Source organism: Suncus etruscus, chromosome 9 (assembly GCF_024139225.1).
Source record: "Suncus etruscus isolate mSunEtr1 chromosome 9, mSunEtr1.pri.cur, whole genome shotgun sequence".
Classification (NCBI taxonomy): Eukaryota; Metazoa; Chordata; class Mammalia; order Eulipotyphla; family Soricidae; genus Suncus; species Suncus etruscus.
In genome coordinates this window covers 34,323,280-34,342,383 of record NC_064856.1, presented here as the reverse complement: position 1 = coordinate 34,342,383, position 19,104 = coordinate 34,323,280, and the positions used below count along the sequence as shown (strand labels likewise).

General features: G+C 38.3%; 1 protein-coding gene across 2 annotated transcripts in view; it reads right to left on the bottom strand.

Annotated features, from left to right (window-relative positions):
• Window positions 1–19,104, bottom strand: part of CCDC138 (coiled-coil domain containing 138) — a 113,902-nt gene that overhangs the window by 5,697 nt on the left and 89,101 nt on the right. For both annotated transcript variants that reach the window (XM_049781368.1, XM_049781367.1), the window contains one exon: window positions 4,884–5,022. In XM_049781368.1, the coding sequence (XP_049637325.1) occupies window positions 4,884–5,022 (139 nt within the window). The remainder of the gene's footprint in view (window positions 1–4,883; window positions 5,023–19,104) is intronic.

Here is a 19,104-nt window from a genome sequence, read left to right as displayed (position 1 = left end):
CAATGTGGTCTGACAGAATGTTTGGTGTGATTTATAAGTTTGTAAATTTACATAAGTTAGACTTATGTCCAAAAATGTGATCTAGGGCTGGAGCAGTGGCGCAAGCCATAAGGCATCTGTCTGCTTTGCACACTAGCCTAGGACAGACCCTGGTTCAATCCCCTCATATCCCCAAATGCTCCTGGCTTGGGGGGGCATATGGGATGCTGGGGGATTGAACTGAGGTCCTAGGCTAGCGTGCAAGGCAAACGCCTTATACTCTGTGCCACCGCTCTGGACCCCTGGAGCGATTTTTGAGCGCATAGCCAGGAGTAACCTCTGAGCGTCACTGGGTGTGGCCAAAAAAACAAAGAAATTTGATCTCTACTCAAGAATATTATGTGCACAATTAAATGTGCATTTGGCAGTGTAGGATGAATGAGCCTATATAAACCCATTAGTGTCTATTCATTGAGATCCTTATTTGGGGTAATGGAGGACGGTAAAGTATCCTACAAGTATTCTATTTCCATCCATGTGTTTCTCCAGGTTTGTGAGCAAATGATTTATAAACTTTACTGACCCAACAATTTGGTGTGCATATGTTGATTAGTTAGTATTTCTTGGTCTATTCTATTATTTTTTTTTGACTAATAAGTAGTGTCCATCCCTATTTCTAATTACTTTCTTCAGATTGAATGCAATTTGGTCTGATATAAGTATGGTTGACCAGATTCTTTTTTTCATTCCAATGGCTTGTATACTTTTTGTTTTCCATTCTTTTCCTCTGGGCCTGTGTCTATCCCACAGGATAGATGGGTTTAGATGGGTTTCCTTTAAGAGCAAAAAGGATGATTTTGTTTTCAGATCCATCCTACTACTCTATGCCTTTTGATGGAAGAGTTTAGTCCATTAACATTCAGGAATATTATTAATATAAAGAACCCTATTGCTATTTTACTATGTAAAGTTGTTGTTTCTAAAATTGGCTATTTGGCTTATATAAGTGACCTTTCATTACGTTATTCAGGGCCAGTTTGGTTATTACTAATGTTGCCAACTCTTTTTTGTCTGAGAATGTTTTTATCCCTAGCTTTGTAGAATAGAATATGTAGAATAGAATAGAAAATGCTAGGCTGAAAGTTTCTTTCATTTATTAATTTGAATATGTCAGTCCACTTTCTTTTTCACCTGTACCATTTCATATGAAAGATCTTTTGTGATTCTTATTTATTTTTCTTATATTTAAGGTAGTTCTCTTTTACTGCTTTAAGTAAAAGTTCTCTTCGTTTTTTGCCATTTTAATTGCTATATGTCTTGTTATTATTTTGTTTGAATGTTTTGTTTGATACCCTGTTGGTCTCTTGACTCTGCACAGTTGCCTCCCTCCCTCATGAGAATGGGGAAGTTCTTAGCTATCATCTCTTCTACCATTTGATCTTTCCAGTTCTCTTTTCCTTAATTCTGGTATTACTTACAGTTATAGGAAAATTATCTTTCAATCTTTGTTCATTAAGTACCTTATATTTTTCTTCTAACCATTTGTCTCTCTTTTCTTTTTCAACTTCCTTGTCAATGCTGACTTGTATTTTGTCCTAATTTTTCTCTATCAAGTTCTTCCCCTGTAGAATTCTGCTATCATGGATTGCTGATGTGTTCATTAGCTTCTTTAATTTCATTTGTATGGATTTTCTTATTCTCTGAAAAAAATTTTCTTTTAATTGGTTGGATTTTTTTGTCTATTGATTGTTTAATTTCTATTGCTAGTGCACTAAGTGTTGATTTCAGGTTCTTATCAACTAGACTCAAGTTCTAATAGGCTTGCAGATTTGCCTATCTTTCTGTCCCTATCTATGACTGCTGCTGAGTTTCTTGTTTATCTATTCTTCCTCAAGTTCTGAATTAATGATGGAGATTTAGATCCACAGTTACTGAAAAAACTAGAGTTCTTTATTCCAGATAGCTACTAATAATATTTCAGATTTTCCTTACCATACAGTGCTATGTGTGCTCAGAAAAACAACTACTAGCTACTCTGTTGGGTTAACTGAGATTTCAGGATGTATACTGTCTGAAAAATAGGAATGACACCTTCTAATTGTACTTAATGTAAGAGATACATATTATAATGCTTTTGCACAGATGCGCCAGCATACAGATGGTATTGGGTTTGGAAGATAGATTGGAGGATGAACCGATTCCTGGCCAGGCAGCTATGTAGGAGGGAGATTGGAGAGTCTCCCTGGTGCAGAAGTGAGTACACAGAGTTGTAGGGTTGGGAGGGGTAGATCCAGCCTCCCTGGAGCATACACCTGGGTAGAAAGACAGATATATTTAAGAATGTGCCAAGCCCTGATTGGTGAGATGCAACAGATCAAGAGGAAGGGAGGAAAGTCCCTGAGTTTGAAGAAGTGTGGTTACATGGTGTGTCAGGGTTGAGGTAGAGCTGATCCAGTCCTCATGGTGCACACACAACTTCTCATTTTAAGACATATCCTTCTCAGTTTCTTGCATAATATTCATCCATATTGTCAATATTTGTAGCAGAGATAAGAATAGAGGAGTAAGAAGAAACCACTCATTATGACAGTAAAATGCAAAAAAAGTAGAAAAACTGTAAAAGTTTCCTAAAATAATCTAGTTACTAACATAACTAAGTGCTTTCTGCTAAAACACATTCTCATTTCCTAAATTCACCTAAATGTCAACAAGGGTCAAGATAAAATTATCTTTTTAAATTTTCACCTAGGGTTTAATAGACTATTAATGTGCAATACTTCATTCTGATATCATCCCTTCATTTATAAAATTGTTTTATAGCTTTATTTTTATATATTCTTTTTATTTAGAACTATAGAAGCAAATATTTTAATATTAGTTTAATATTAATGTAATTAATTGATTGATTTATTAACCAATAATTATTATGATTAATTAACTAGACTATATCATGCTTAGTACAACAACTAGAAGATAAAATCAGCACAAAAATGCATAATGAAGGTGTGGAATACGTACACAATGGAATACTATGCAGCCATAAAAAGATAAAAATATGTAATTTGCTGAAACTTAGATGAAATAAATTCAGAAGAACAAATATCAGTGGTCTCACTTATCAGTACATATAAATAAAAGGAATAAAAGATAGGCAAATCCTTGGCACTAGATCAGGGGTCTTCAAACTACGGCCCGCGGGCCACATATTGTATTTATTCCCATTTTGTTTCTTCATTTCTAAATAAGATATATGCAGTGTGCATAGAAATTTGTTCATAATTTTTGTTTTTACTATAATCTGGCCCTCCAACAGTCTGAAGGACAGTGAAGTGGCAACCTGTTTAAAAAGTTTGAGGACCCCTGCACTAGATCATAGAAATTAAAATGCCAAGGAAGATGGGGCCAGAGATTAGTACACAGGTAAGATGCTTGCTGGATTAATCCTTGGCACCTCACATGGTCCCCTGAGCATGCCAAGAGTTATCACTTAGTGTATTGCAAGGAGCAAGCCTTGAGCCCAGCTGGATAAGGATCAAAAACAAACAAAATGCCAAAGGAAAAAAGAAATGAAGAAAGGTGCAGTAATAGGGGCAATAGTCAAGGGCCTTGGACATATATATATTTGAGTAAATTACAAAGACATGACTACCATAAGCAAGGGGTACTAAAATACAATATTAGATACCTAACTACAATAACAGGCTGCAAATGTGACTGTTATGAAGGCACGCTGGGGAACAGAGGGAACCTCAGGTGTATGGACCGATGGCAAGATTGGTGTTAGGATATTGTATACCATAAGCTCTATTATCAATAGATACTTTATAAATTATGGTGCCTAAGTGAAAACAAAATTTTAATAATACTATGCAAGATATGATGAAATTATGCAATATGCTGATTGGGTTGGAAGTGAAAGATATTATACTGAGTGAAATAAGACAGAAAAAGAAGAAAAAAGTAGGATGATCTCATTGATCTCTCTTATTTATATTGGTATATAAAATAACTGGATTTAAAAAAAATAACATAGTATAGGGGATGCCTAGATAAGCCCAGACTCCAGAGTACAGTGTGAAGGGCAGAGAAGGAAAGAAATCAAGATGGAAAAAATAGAAGAGAAAAGAAAGTAATGAGGAAACAAGAGTCAGAGGTCTCACTTATACCTGTACTGTGGGAGAGTGGTATACCAAAGCACAAATGCATTAACACTAAAAATATGAGATCTAAACTACAGCCAAAGAACTATGCAAACCACAGTGTCAAAAAGGAGGGAGAAAGAGAGAGAGTAGGAGAGAAATATGAGATATCAGTGACAGTGACTGGAAGGGTGCACTGGTGAAGGATGGTATACAGTGTCTGACTTAAACCCAAGAATGAACAATTCTGAAACCACAGTGTTTAAATAAAGCAATTAAAAATTATAAGAATGAAACCTGACTTCCAGTTTCATGTAAGTATGGTTTTCAATATGTTAATATTCATAAATTCAGATTTTTGTTTTTCTACATGATTTTCATAATTAAAATTGAATTACTGTAGAATCAGAAAGTTCTTGATCACAATGCCATTCCAAGGAAATATTATAAATATACCAACTTTAGGGAGCCTGAAAGATAGAATAGTGGTAGGGCATTTGCTTACATGTGGTCGACCCGGGAGAGATCTGGGTTCGATTCACAACATCCCATTTGGTCCCCCAGACTGCCAGGAGCAATTTTTTAGTGCAGAGCCAAGAGTAACTCCTGAGCACCTCCGGATGTGGCCCCAAAACAAACAAACAAACAAACAAAAATACCAACTTTATATAGTAGGTAAGTAGATTGACTCACCAGAAGGTTACTACTAGACTTAAAAAAAACTGTGCTAAGAAATAGAAAATTAATTTTAATATAAATTCTTACTTGATTTTGGAAAGTTTCTGTAGAATAATACTGAGCTTTTCTAGTATTTGAAGATCAAGCTTAGGAGTTCGAAGCAAAACGGAGCAAGTACGAAAAAATAAAGTCGTGCTACAGGCTTCTAGGAAAGGCTTCAAAGATTCTGTAAAATAAAGCAGAAGTATTTTACTGTTTATGAAAAGGTTAAAAGGAAATTTACAACAAAAATATTGAAGCTATATGGTAAACCAATAAATACTGATCTCGATTTTTGTTCTTTTTATATTTAAAACTTTGGGGCAAAATATTACCACTTGAAATAGAGCAGCAGGTAGAGCATTTGTCTTGCACGTGGCAGACCTGAGTTCAAATCCCAGCATCCCACATGGTCCCCTGATCTACCAGGAGTGATTCCTGAGAATGATTCCAGGGCAGAACCAGGAGTAACCCCTGAAAATTGCCAGGTGTGGCCCAAAAGCAAACCAAAAAAAATCATATATATATCACTTGAAAAATTTACTTGCTCTTGTTGAACTATATAAACCAAACATAAAATTATTTTCCTACAATCAAATTTCTGCTAGGTAGGATTTAACAGAAATCTCATATTTTAAAACTGTAAATTAATTTTCTTAATGAGTTAGTCATAGGTGGAATTGAGACAGCAGTGAATTTTTTGCTTTGAAAGGGACACCACCAAACAAAAAGCTTTTTTTTTTTTTTTTGCTACGGGAACCTGTCGACCATTCGCCGCCGGAGGTGGAGATGACCAACATTGCTCGCAACCAACCGCTCACTCTTCGTCTCTTCACAAAATGGCCCAAACAAAAAGCTTTTGTAGAGAAAAAGACACCATCAAAAACATGAAAAGAAACCTATTTGCTGGGGGAAAAAAATCTGCACATTATACATCCAACAAGGGGATAATATGCAAAATATACATAACTCATATAATCCAACAAGAAAACAAAACACCTAATCAAAAAGAAAAAAAAAAAAGAACACTGGATAGGTACTACACAGACATTTAGATGAATATGAGGCATTTAAAAAATAAAAGCTCATTCTCCCTTATATGAGGAAACTTCAAATCAAAGCTACTGAAAAATATAACCTTATACTTTTAGGAATGATCTACATAAAAATAAAGATAGGAAGCAGTGTTAGCAAGGGTTAAAATTAAAACAGTGGGGGACTGGCGAGGTGGCGCTAGAGGTAAGGTGTCTGCCTTGCAAGCGCTAGCCAAAGAAGGACCGAGGTTCGATCCCCTGGTGTCCCATATGGTCCCCCCAAGCCAGGGATAATTTCTGAGCACTTAGCCAGGAGTAACCCCTGAGCATCAAATGGGTGTGGCCCGAAAATCCAAAAAAAAAAAAAATTAAAGCATGGGGGGTAATAGCTGGATGATATGGGAGCTCAATTTCCAGTTTTTTGAGGAATCTCCATATTGTTTTCCAAAAAGGCTGAACAGGAGATTCCTCAAAAGACCGGAAATTGAGCTCCCATATGATCCAGCTATACCATTCCTGTGGATATACCCTAAGGACACAAAACACAACATAAAAAGACCTTCTGCACACCTATATTCATTGCAGCACTATTTACAATATCTTGGAAACAACCCAGATGCCTGACAACAGATGAGTGACTAAAGAAACTGTGGTACATATACATAATGGAATACTATGCAGCCATCAGAAAAATGATGTCATGAAATTTTTCAATACATAGATGGACATGGAAACTATTATGCTGAGTAAAATAAGTCAGATGGAGAGAGATAGACACAGAATAGTCTCACTCATCTATGAGTTTTAAAAAAATAAAAAACATTATTGTAATAATACACAAAGACAATAGAGATGAGGGCTGAAAGGTCCAGCCCACAATATGAAGCTTACCGCAAAGAGTGGTGAGTTCAGTTAGAGAAATAACTACACTGACAACTGCATGACAATGGTAGTGAGTGATAGAAACAGAATGCCTATCTTGAATACAAGCAAGGGGTGGATGAGGAGGGAGATCAAGGGCATTGGTTGTGGAAATACTGCACTGGTGAAGGGGGGGGGGTGTTCTTATTTTTTATATAACTAAAACCAAACTACAAAATTGCTTGTAATCATGCTTAAATAAAGATATTTATAATGCTCAAAAATAAAAAATAAACCATGGGGGCAGAGAGATAGCACAGCTGTAGGACGTTTGCCTTGCAAGTGGCTAACCGGGAACAAACCCAGGTTCAATCCCCGGTATCCCACATGGTCCCCCAAACCTGTCAGGAGTGATTTCTGATTCCAGAGCCAGGAGTAATCCATTAGTGCTGCTGAGTGTGGTCCAAAAACCAACCAAATAAAAAAACCAAAAACACATAGAAACACCATAAAAGGTATTTATCCTAAGAATGTGAAACAGCAATCTAAACATATATATATATATATATATATATATACACCCTATGTTCATTACATTCATATTCATTCACAATATGCATTACATTAACAATAGCCAAGGCACAGAAACCAAAATACTATAGACAGGTGTTTCAATAAAGAAATTGTGGGATATATACAAAATAATACATGATTCACTCATTTTAAAATGTATAGACTTGAAGTGCTTATATTAAGTCAGTGAAGGATAAATACAAAATTGTTTTACTTGTGTGAAATATACATATAACAAACATAATTATGTCCCCAAAATTCAAGTATCTGAGAGATCATGGAATAGAACTGAGAACTCAGAAACAAAACTTCAGGTTATGAATAACTAGCTTTCAAAAAGGATCTATGTGTATGAAATGGAGCAAAAAAAGTCTCTTCAACAAATAGTGCTGGCAGGGATAATGTTGCCTTGCACACAGTTTTAATACTAGCAACCCTTGTAGTCTCCCAAGTCCGCCAGGAATGATTTTTGATCCCTGAGCACTACCAGGTATGACCCCTCCATTTTTTTAATTGGTGCTCTATCTCAACCTATTTACAAAGTGAATCCAAAATGGTTCCATGACCTTGATATTAATACATCTATAAATTATATCAAGGAAAAAATAGGAACAACCTTACGTGATCTTGACTTTAGAGGCATCTTCAATGACTCAATGCCATTGACAAAGGAAACAGAAACAAAAATAAACAAATAATACATCAAATTAAGGAGCTTATGTATTGCAAAAGAAATAGTAACTAGAGGGGCCGGAGAGATAGCATGAAGGTAAGGCTTTTGCCTTTCAGGCAGAAGGTCATCGGTTCGAATTCCGGCATCCCATATGGTCCCCTGTGCCTGCCAGGAGCGATTTCTGAGCATAGAGCCAGGAGTAACCCCTGAGCGCTGCCGGGTGTGACCCAAAAACCAAAACCAAAACCAAAAAAAAAAAGAAATAGTAACTAGAATAAAAAGACAACCTAGAAACTAGCAAAAATGTTTGTTCGACATACATCTTACAAAGGATTGACATCCAAGACATATAAGACACTTGTAAAAGCAAAATAACAAACAATCCCATTAAAACTGGGAAAAGGGGGCTGAAAAGATAGCACAGTGGCTTTTGCCTTGCAAGCAGCCGGCCCAGGATCTAAGGTGGTTGGTTCGAATCCCAGCGTCCCATATGTCCCCCGTGCCTGCCAGGACCTACTTCTGAGCAGATAGCCAGGAGTAACACCTGAGCGCCACTGGGTGTGACCCAAAAACAAAAACAAAACAAAACAAAAAAACTGGGAAAAAAACTGAACAGACAGATGAACAATGAGAATGAGAATGTGAGAATACGCTCTTCAGGAGCCAGAGTGGTATACAGTGGGTAGGGCATTTGCCTTGCATATGGTCCAACCTGGTTCAATCTCCAGCATTGCTGAATGAGTATAGGTGTCCACAATCTTCAGTAACTGATCAAGCACATTAGATTATGATACCAAATCGGCTGCCAGGCACCAGCGACTAAATTCAGGTAGAGATCAGGACATTATCCATACAAGCTCCTGAAGCTTCCCCCTATTGTTATCTAAGTCTGCACAACATAGAGTCACAATTCAAGCTCTGCAAACATTTAATTAACACTTACACAGCATCTGCGCTGCAAATTATTAGTAGATAACAGGCGCTAGCCTGATACTGCAAATGGGAGCATTGAATCACTACTTTAATCGATTAGAAGACAGAGCTACATATTTCTACAAAATACCAACAACAATAAAAATATTAAAGAATTCAGATGTATCGGTAGAAGTGAATGGAATTTGGGATTGTCCTCACCTAAATCATAATTTTCTAACCTGCCCAAGAAAGACTTCAGAGGGGCTATGGTGATAGTACAACAGTTAAGGTGCTTGCCTTGTGTGTGGCTAACCTGGGTACAGCATTCCAAAAGGTTTCTGAGCACTGCCAGGAGTGATTTCTGAGTGCAGAGCAAGGAGTAAAAACCCCTAAAAATAACTGGGTGGAAACCCCCCCCCCAAAAAAAAGAATGACCTCAGAGCAGCAATACTCTTGGTGTTCACTGAATTACCTGGAAGAGATTCAATAAACTCTTTGAAGAAAGACAAACTCTTTGATAAAAGAACTCTTTAATGAAATAATTCAATAAGATAGAAATAAAAGGAGCTAAATATAAATGTAATAGGACTTATGAACAGAATAGAAGAAGCTTAAATCAAATCAGTGGCCTAGAAGACAGACATACAACAATAATAATAAAAGATGATAGAAGAACTTTGTTTTTAAATAGAGAATATTGGGTGAGAGTAGTACCACAGGTTGGGCACTTGCCTTGTTCTCAACCAATCTCTTTCAATTCCTGATACAAATAGTGTCCCAAGTATCATAAGGAGTGATTGTGAGCACAAAACAAAAAGAATATCATTCACATTTGAATGAGTGACATTCTCAGATAAATAACTGAATCCATTTGTTACACCTAATCTAATTCTGCAAAGAATACCTTCTATTAAAAAAAAATTGTTCAATGGAAAACCCCAAAAAAATTCTTCATAGAAAAATAGTAACGAAATAATTTTGATATCAATAATTTATCTAAATGTCAATGGGATGAGTTCTACTGTAAAAATATACACTGGGCTGGAGTGATAGTACAGTGGAAAGGGTGTTAGTCTTGCATGTGGCTGACCCTGGTTCGATTCCTGGTATCCCATATGGTCCCTGAGCCCACCTGAGCACCACCAGGTGTGACCCTTCCACCCCAAATATAATAAAGAATGGCTGAATGGATAAGAAAAAAATTCAACTATCTGTTGATCAGCAGAGATAGACTCATGATAGACACATGGGCTCAGGGCAAAAGGTTTGAGAACAATCATAAAGACTAATAGTAAACTAAAACAAGCAGGAACTTGTTTGTTCCCATACTTATATAAGATCAAATTGTATTCAAACTAAAATAAGAGGAAACAGGTAGTTTCAGACTGAGTACATATACAAGAGTTCCAAGTTTAATCCCTGACACCACATGGTCCTTGAACATAGTTGGGAGTGAGCTGGAGCATATACAGAAGAAGCTCCCAAGCACTGCTGGATAAGGAGTCCAAATAAAAATGAGAAAATGATAGGCATTATATAATAGTTAAATTAGCAAGAGATTAAAAAAATGTAACTCATCAAGAAGGGGTGGAAGAGAAGCAAAGTTTATAAAGCAACTGCTAAAACACCTGTGGAGATACATTGGCAGCAACTGAAGTTGTGGAAGACATTCTCATCATTGGAAAAATCAATCAAACAAGAACCAAGCAGTACTAAATTTAGAGTAACTAGAATTGGGATCAATAGACTTGATCTATTAGGATCTATTTAGGATACTGCTCCCCATTCTCCCAAAGCCAAATACCATATTTGCTCAAATATAAATAGAACATTTTTCAAAATAGAGCATATACTGGGGCACAATTTGAGTATCCATAAAGTCACAAAAATAGAAATCCTTTTAAACCTCAGTGCCACAGAAGAAGAAAATAACTATAAAAATTCCAGGGAAAGCTCTAAGATTTAAAAACTGAACACCATACAATTAAATGACCTTCAGTCAAAGAAAAATTAAAGAGTCCTCAAAATGAATTAAAAAGTTTCTGTTCATCTCGTCTCCCTATTTTTTGATGGGGCTACATATTTATTTTTTCTTGCTAAGCTCTAATAGAACCATATATCTTGAGATTAACCCCTTATCAGATGGGTATTGGGTAAACAGTTTCTTCCAATCTATGAGCAGTCTTTGTATACCGGTTATTATTTTCTTTAAGGTACAGAAGTTTTTATTTTTTGGGGGCCAGAGTGATAGCACAGAGGCATACAGGCAACCCAGGTTCAATCCCTGGCATTCCATATGGTTCTGAGAGCCTTCCAGAAGTAATTTCAAGCATACAGAAGTTTTTTTAGTTTCATGTAGTCATTAAATTTGCTTACACATGGGTATATGGAGAGTATTATCCTGAGCAAAATGAATCAAAGGAGAGGGATAGACAGAAGTTTGCACTCATTTGTGTACATGGTCCATATATATACATATATATATAAATGAACCACATCATTAATCATCAGGGGCTATATATTTTCAGGAGATGAAAATAATAAAAGATCATCTCACACCACAGTAACTTGCATAATCAAAAAGAACAAGAACAACCAGTGCTGGTATAAATGTGGGAAGAAAGGGACTCTCTTTCACTGCTGGTGAGAATGTCAACTGACGCAACCTTTTCAGAAAACAATATAGACATTTCTCAAAAAACTAGAAATTTGGAGGGACTACAGAGCATGAAAACCGGCTAAGCTTTGCAAAAGCTGGCTCCCTGTGTGTGACACCAGGCGGGGAAAATCTGCGAAAGTACACCGGCCCAGTGGGGCCCAACTGTGAGAAACTGTGAGTGTGACCTGTCTATGTCTGTCTACTGTCCTCTTGCGTGAAACTCTTGCGAGTGGGGCAAAAAGAGGCTCCAGAAACCTCGCTCGCCCAGACGCCATTTACAGGGAGGGACTACAGAGCATGAAAACCGGCTAAGCTTTGCAAAAGCCGGCTCCCTGTGTGTGACACCAGGCGGGGAAAATCCGCGAAAGTACACCGACCGGCCCAGTGGGGCCCAACTGTGAAAAACTGTGAGTGTGACCTGTCTATGTCTGTCTACTGTCCTCTTGCGTGAAACTCTTGCGAGTGGGGCAAAAAGAGGCTCCAGAAACCTCGCTCGCCCAGACGCCATTTTCAGGGAGGGACTACAGAGCAAGAAAACCGGCTAAGCTTTGCAAAAGCCGGCTCCCTGTGTGCGACACCAGGCGGGGAAAATCCGCGAAAGTACACCGACCGGCCCAGTGGGGCCCAACTGTGAAAAACTGTGAGTGTGACCTGTCTATGTCTGTCTACTGTCCTCTTGCGTGAAACTCTTGCGAGTGGGGCAAAAAGAGGCTCCAGAAACCTCGCTCGCCCAGACGCCATTTACAGGGAGGGACTACAGAGCATGAAAACCGGCTAAGCTTTGCAAAAGCCGGCTCCCTGTGTGTGACACCAGGCGGGGAAAATCCGCGAAAGTACACCGGCCCAGTGGGGCCCAACTGTGAAAAACTGTGAGTGTGACCTGTCTATGTCTGTCTACTGTCCTCTTGCGTGAAACTCTTGCGAGTGGGGCAAAAAGAGGCTCCAGAAACCTCGCTCGCCCAGACGCCATTTTCAGGGAGGGACTACAGAGCAAGAAAACCGGCTAAGCTTTGCAAAAGCCAGCTCCCTGTGTGCGACACCAGGCGGGGAAAATCCGCGAAAGTACACCGACCGGCCCAGTGGGGCCCAACTGTGAAAAACTGTGAGTGTGACCTGTCTATGTCTGTCTACTGTCCTCTTGCGTGAAACTCTTACGAGTGGGGCAAAAAGAGGCTCCAGCAGAGCACGGCCGCTCCGCTTCGCTACACGGCCGTGCACTCTTTCTAAGGAAAGAACACCATTGCAACAAGAAGTAAAAATTACACTAAGAACGGTGCTATATCACAGAAGCAAACATTTCTCTCTGGACTGTCTTCTCTGTTGCATGCTCGGGCCTAAGATTTGACCCAGTTTGAGGCTTCATCCACGGAGGACTCCCCTCCCTTAGAGGCAAGTCAGCCCATCCAGAAAGGGAGGAGCCAGAGAAGTGTGCTGCCTGCATCATATAGACAATGAATACCACCACAACACGTAGAAAAACCCACAATACAAGTGTGACAATGGGGAAACAACGCAGGCCAGCATCAGACATAGAGAATGAAGATGACAATTCTGAGGACCAGATAATGACCAACCAACTAATCAACCTCTCAGATAAGGACTTTAGACTAGCAATATGGAAGATGCTCAACGGACTCCAAGAAACCATGGATCAAATTGAACAGAACACTAATAAGAACCAAGAAAATATGAAGACAGAAATCACAAAACTCCAAACTGAAATAACATGTCAACTAACAGGACTGAAAAAGTCAGTAAACGAAGTGAATGACAAAATGGATAAGCTCTGGGACAGGGTATCAGAAGCTGAGAATAGACTTGGTGCTGTGGAAGATGAGATACATAACAATTCCATACAGCAGGAGAGATTGGACAAAAAACTTAAAGCAAATGAGCAGACAATGGAAAAATTAGTCAAAGAATGGGAACAGATGAAAATAGAAGTCTATGATAAGATCAACAGAAACAACTTAAGAATCATTGGAGTCCCAGAGACCCAGGAAGAAAATTTCCAGGAAGAATCAACGGTCAAGAACATCATTAAAGAGAAACTTCCAGAGCTAAAGAATATATGTGATCAAATCCTGCATGCCCGAAGAGTACCAACCAAAAGAGACCCCAGAAAAACCACTCCAAGACACATCCTAGTCACAATGACAAATCCCACAGATAGAGACAGAATTCTGAAAACAGCAAGATCAAAAGGGGAAATCACGTTCAAGCAAGCTTCCCTGAGATTTACAGCAGACCTGTCACCAGAAACACTCAATGCCAGAAAGCAGTGGTGGGATATTGTGACAAGACTGAATGAAATGAATGCTTCACCCAGAATACTATACCCAGCAAAACTCACTTTCCGGTTTGACGGAAGAATACATAGCTTCGCAGACAAAAAACAGCTCAGAAACTTCACAGACACGAAACCAGTCTTAAGAGAAAAACTGAAAGACCTAATCTAAGACAAGACTACCCAAAAGACACACCAAATTTTGAAATAAAGATGGCGTTAAATCCCAGGACAATTCTTTCTCTCAACGTCAATGGACTAAATGCACCAGTTAAGAGACACAGAGTGGCTAAATGGATCAAAAAACTCAATCCAACCTTCTGCTGCCTACAAGAAACGCACCTGAATAGTCAGAACAAACATAGACTCAAAATAAAAGGCTGGAGAAAAATTAGCCAAGCAAACAACACCCATAAAAAAGCTGGAGTGGTCATACTAATATCAGATAATGCAAACTTTATACTCAGGAAGGTTGTAAGGGACAAAGATGGACATTTTATATTAATCAAGGGGTACGTAGAGCAGGAAGAATTCACTCTCCTAAACATATATGCACCGAATGAGGGGCCAGCAAAATATTTAATACAACTGTTGACATATCTGAAAAATAATATCAACAACAACACAATAATTGTGGGGGACCTTAACACGGCTTTGTCAACACTGGATAGGTCAACCAGACTGAAACCCAACAAGAATATACTAGACCTGAGGAGAGAAATGGAAGAAAGAGGCCTAGTGGATATATATAGGACACTCCATCCCCAGAAACCTGGATACACATTCTTCTCCAATGTACATGGGACATTCTCCAGGATAGACTACATGCTGGCACATAAAACATACCTCCATAAGATCAAGAGGATAGAAATTTTGCAGACTACCTTCGCTGACCACAAGGCTCTGAAATTATTTGTGAACTCCAAAGGGACTCAGAAGAAACACTTTAACACCTGGAAGTTAAACAGCCTCATGCTCAATAACCAGTGGGTCCGAGATGAAATCAAGGAGGAAATAAAAAGGTTCCTGGAAACAAATGACAATAAAGACACAAACTATCAGAACTTATGGGACACAGCAAAAGCAGTACTGAGAGGAAAATTTATAGCTTTGCAAGCACACATCAGGAAGGAAGAAGGAGCTTACCTGAGTAGCTTAATGACACAGCTAATAGAACTAGAAAATGCTCAACAAAAGGACCCAAGAATAGGAAGACAGAAGGAAATAACAAAGCTGAGAGCAGAAATCAACGAAGTGGAAACTCAAAAAACAATCCGAAAGATCAACGAAAGCAGAAGTTGGTTCTTTGAAAAAATAAACAAGATTGATAGACCACTGGCAAACCTAACAAAGAAAGAGAGAGAGAGAAACTTGATAACTCGTATCAGGAATGAAAAAGGAGAGATCACTACTGATATGACAGATATTCAAAGGGTAATCAGAAACTACTTTGAAAAACTCTACGCCACTAAAAATGAGAACCTGGAAGAAACGGATAAATTCTTGGACTCTTATAATCTTCCACGGTTGAAGGAAGAGGATGTAGCATATCTAAACACCCCCATCACCATTGATGAAATTAAAACAGTAATCAAATGTCTGCCGAAAAACAAAAGCCCAGGCCCAGATGGATTCACTAATGAATTCTATCAAACTTTCCAAGAGGAACTACTGCCAATCTTGGCAAGACTCTTTCATGAAATTGAACAAACAGAAACACTTCCAAATAGCTTTTATGAAGCCAACATCACCTTGATACCTAAACCAGACAGAGATGCTACCAAAAAAGAAAATTACAGACCAATATCACTGATGAATGCAGATGCAAAGATCCTCAACAAAATCCTGGCAAATAGGATTCAATGCCTCGTTAAAAAGATCATCCACTACGATCAAGTAGGTTTCATCCCAGGAATGCAAGGCTGGTTTAACATCCGTAAATCTATCAACATAATACACAACATCAATAACAAGAAAAATAAAAACCACATGATCATATCAATAGATGCAGAGAAAGCATTTGATAAGGTCCAACACCATTCTTGATCAAAACTCTCAGCAAGATGGGAATGGAGGGAACCTTTCTCAATATAGTGAAGGCCATCTACCACAAGCCAGTGGCAAATATTATCCTCAATGGAGAAAAACTGAAAGCCTTCCCTCTAAATTCTGGCACAAGACAAGGCTGTCCTCTCTCACCACTCCTATTCAACATAGCACTGGAAGTACCTGCTATAGCGATTAGGCAAGAAAAGGATATCAAGGGAATCCAGATAGGAAAGGAAGAAGTCAAGCTCTCACTGTTTGCAGATGACATGATACTCTACTTAGAAAACCCTAAAGACTCTATCAAAAAGCTTCTAGAAACAATAGACTCATATAGCAAGGTGGCAGGCTACAAAATTAACACACAAAAATCAATGGCCTTTCTATACACCAATAGTAATAAGGATGAAATGGACATTAAGAAAACAACCCCATTCACAATAGTGCCACACAAACTCAAATATCTTGGAATCAACTTGACTAAATATGTGAAGCACCTATACAAAGAAAAGTATAAAACTCTGCTCCAAGAAATAAGAGAGGACACACGGAAATGGAAATGCATACCCTGCTCATGGATTGGCAGGATTAACATCATCAAAATGGCAATACTCCCCAAGGCATTATATAGAGTTAATGCCATCCCTCTAAAGATACCCATGACATTCTTCAAAGAAGTGGATCAGGCACTTTTGAAATTCATTTGGAACAATAAACACCCTCAAATAGCTAAAGCAATCATTGGGAAAAAGAATATGGGAGGAATTACTTTCCCCAACTTTAAACTGTACTACAAAGCAACAGTTATCAAAACAGCATGGTATTGGAATAAGGATAGGTCCTCAGATCAGTGGAATAGGCTTGAATACTGAGAAAATGTTCCCCAGACATACAACCACCTAATTTTTGATAAAGGAGCAGGAAATCCTAAATGGAGCAAGGAAAGCCTCTTCAACAAGTGGTGTTGGCACAATTGGATAGCCACTTGCAAAAAATTGAACTTAGACCCCCAGCTAACATCATGTACGAAGGTAAAATCCAAATGGATTAAAGACCTCGATATCAGCCCCAAAACCATAAGATATATAGAACAGCACATAGGCAAAACACTCCAGGACATTACAGGCATCTTCAAGGAGGAAACTGCACTCTCCAAACAAGTGAAAGCAGAGATTAACAGATGGGAATATATTAAGCTGAGAAGCTTCTGCACCTCAAAGGAAATAGTGCCCAGGATACAAGAGCCACCCACTGAGTGTGAGAAACTATTCACCCAATACCCATCAGATAAGGGGCTAATCTCCAAAATATACAAGGCACTGACAGAACTTTACAAGAAAAAAACATCTAACCCCATCAAAAAATGGGGAGAAGAAATGAACAGACACTTTGACAAAGAAGAAATACACATGGCCAAAAGACACATGAAAAAATGTTCCACATCACTAATCATCAGGGAGATGCAAATCAAAACAACGATGAGATACCACCTCACACCCCAGAGAATGGCACACATCACAAAGAATGAGAATAAACAGTGTTGGCGGGGATGTGGAGAGAAAGGAACTCTTATCCACTACTGGTGGGAATGCCGTCTAGTTCAACCTTTATGGAAAGCGATATGGAGATTCCTCCAAAAACTGGAAATCGAGCTCCCATACGATCCAGCTATACCACTCCTAGGAATATACCCTAGGAACACAAAAATACAATACAAAAACCCCTTCCTTACACCTATATTCATTGCAGCACTATTTACCATAGCAAGACTCTGGAAACAACCAAGATGCCCTTCAACAGACGAATGGCTAAAGAAACTGTGGTACATATACACAATGGAATATTATGCAGCTGTCAGGATAGATGAAGTCATGAAATTTTCCTATACATGGATGTACACGGAATCTATTATGCTGAGTGAAATAAGTCAGAGAGAGAGAGAAAAACGCAGAATGGTCTCACTCATCTATGGGTTTTAAGAAAAATGAAAGACACCCTTGTAATAATAATTTTCAGACACAAAAGAGAAAAGAGCTGGAAGTTCCAGCTCACCTCAGGAAGCTCACCACAAAGAGTGATGAGTTTAGTTAGGGAAATAACTACATTTTGAACTGTCCTAATAATGAGAATGTATGAGGAAAATGGAGAGCCTGTCTAGAGTACAGGCGGGGGTCGGGTGGGGCGAAGGGAGATTTGGGACATTGGTGATGGGAATGTTGCACTGGTGATGGGTGGTGTTCTTTACATGACTGAAACCCAAACACAATCATGTATGTAATTAAGGTGTTTAAATAAATTAAAAAAAAAACTAGAAATTTAACTTCCATATGACCCAGCAATACTACTCCTAGGAAAATATTCTAGTATCCCAAAACACAATGCAGAAATAGCATCTAAACTCCTATGCTCATTTATAACTATTCACAGTTACCAGAATTTTTTTTAAAGAACCCAAGTGCCCGAAAACAAATGGAAATAAGGAACATAAGGAAATATGGCATATCTCAAATGAAATACTATGCAGCTATTAGGAAAAAGCAAATCATGAAATTTGCTTATTACATGGAGAGTATCATGCTGAGTGAAATGAGTCAGAGAGAGAGTGACAGGCATAGAATGATCATTCTCATCTACAAGATATATAAAACAAAAGTATAAGAATAATACCCAAAGACAAAAGAAATGATGGGGAGAGTCAGTGCATTAGAACAATAAAGGAATTACTATGACAATAATAGTTGGAAATGATCTCTTGATAAAAACTAGGAGTTACTGAAAGGAAGTAAAGAGATATGCGTTATACCCCTTCAGTAACAGTACTGCAAATAACTGAGCCTGAAAAAAGGGATAAAGAATGGCTCAAATACCAAAAAAAAAAAAATAGTACGAAGATTTCTCAGTAAACTAATAATGTATTGTTATTTATTATTATTTATTGTGTTATAATAATACAACTCATCAATCTCACTCCTAGATATCTGCCCCCAGCACACAAAAAGCATTCATTCAAAATGCACATCATTGTTCACTACAGTACTTAAACTATAGTACCAGGCTGCAGGTCACATCACCACAAAATCCTAGGCCATAACATGACAGATCTGAGTGGGGAGATGATTAAAAACCCAGAGAATGGGCCCAGAGAGATAGCATAGCGGTGTTTGCCTTGCAAGCATCCGATCCAGGACTTAAGGTGGTTGGTTTGAATCCCGGTGTCCCAT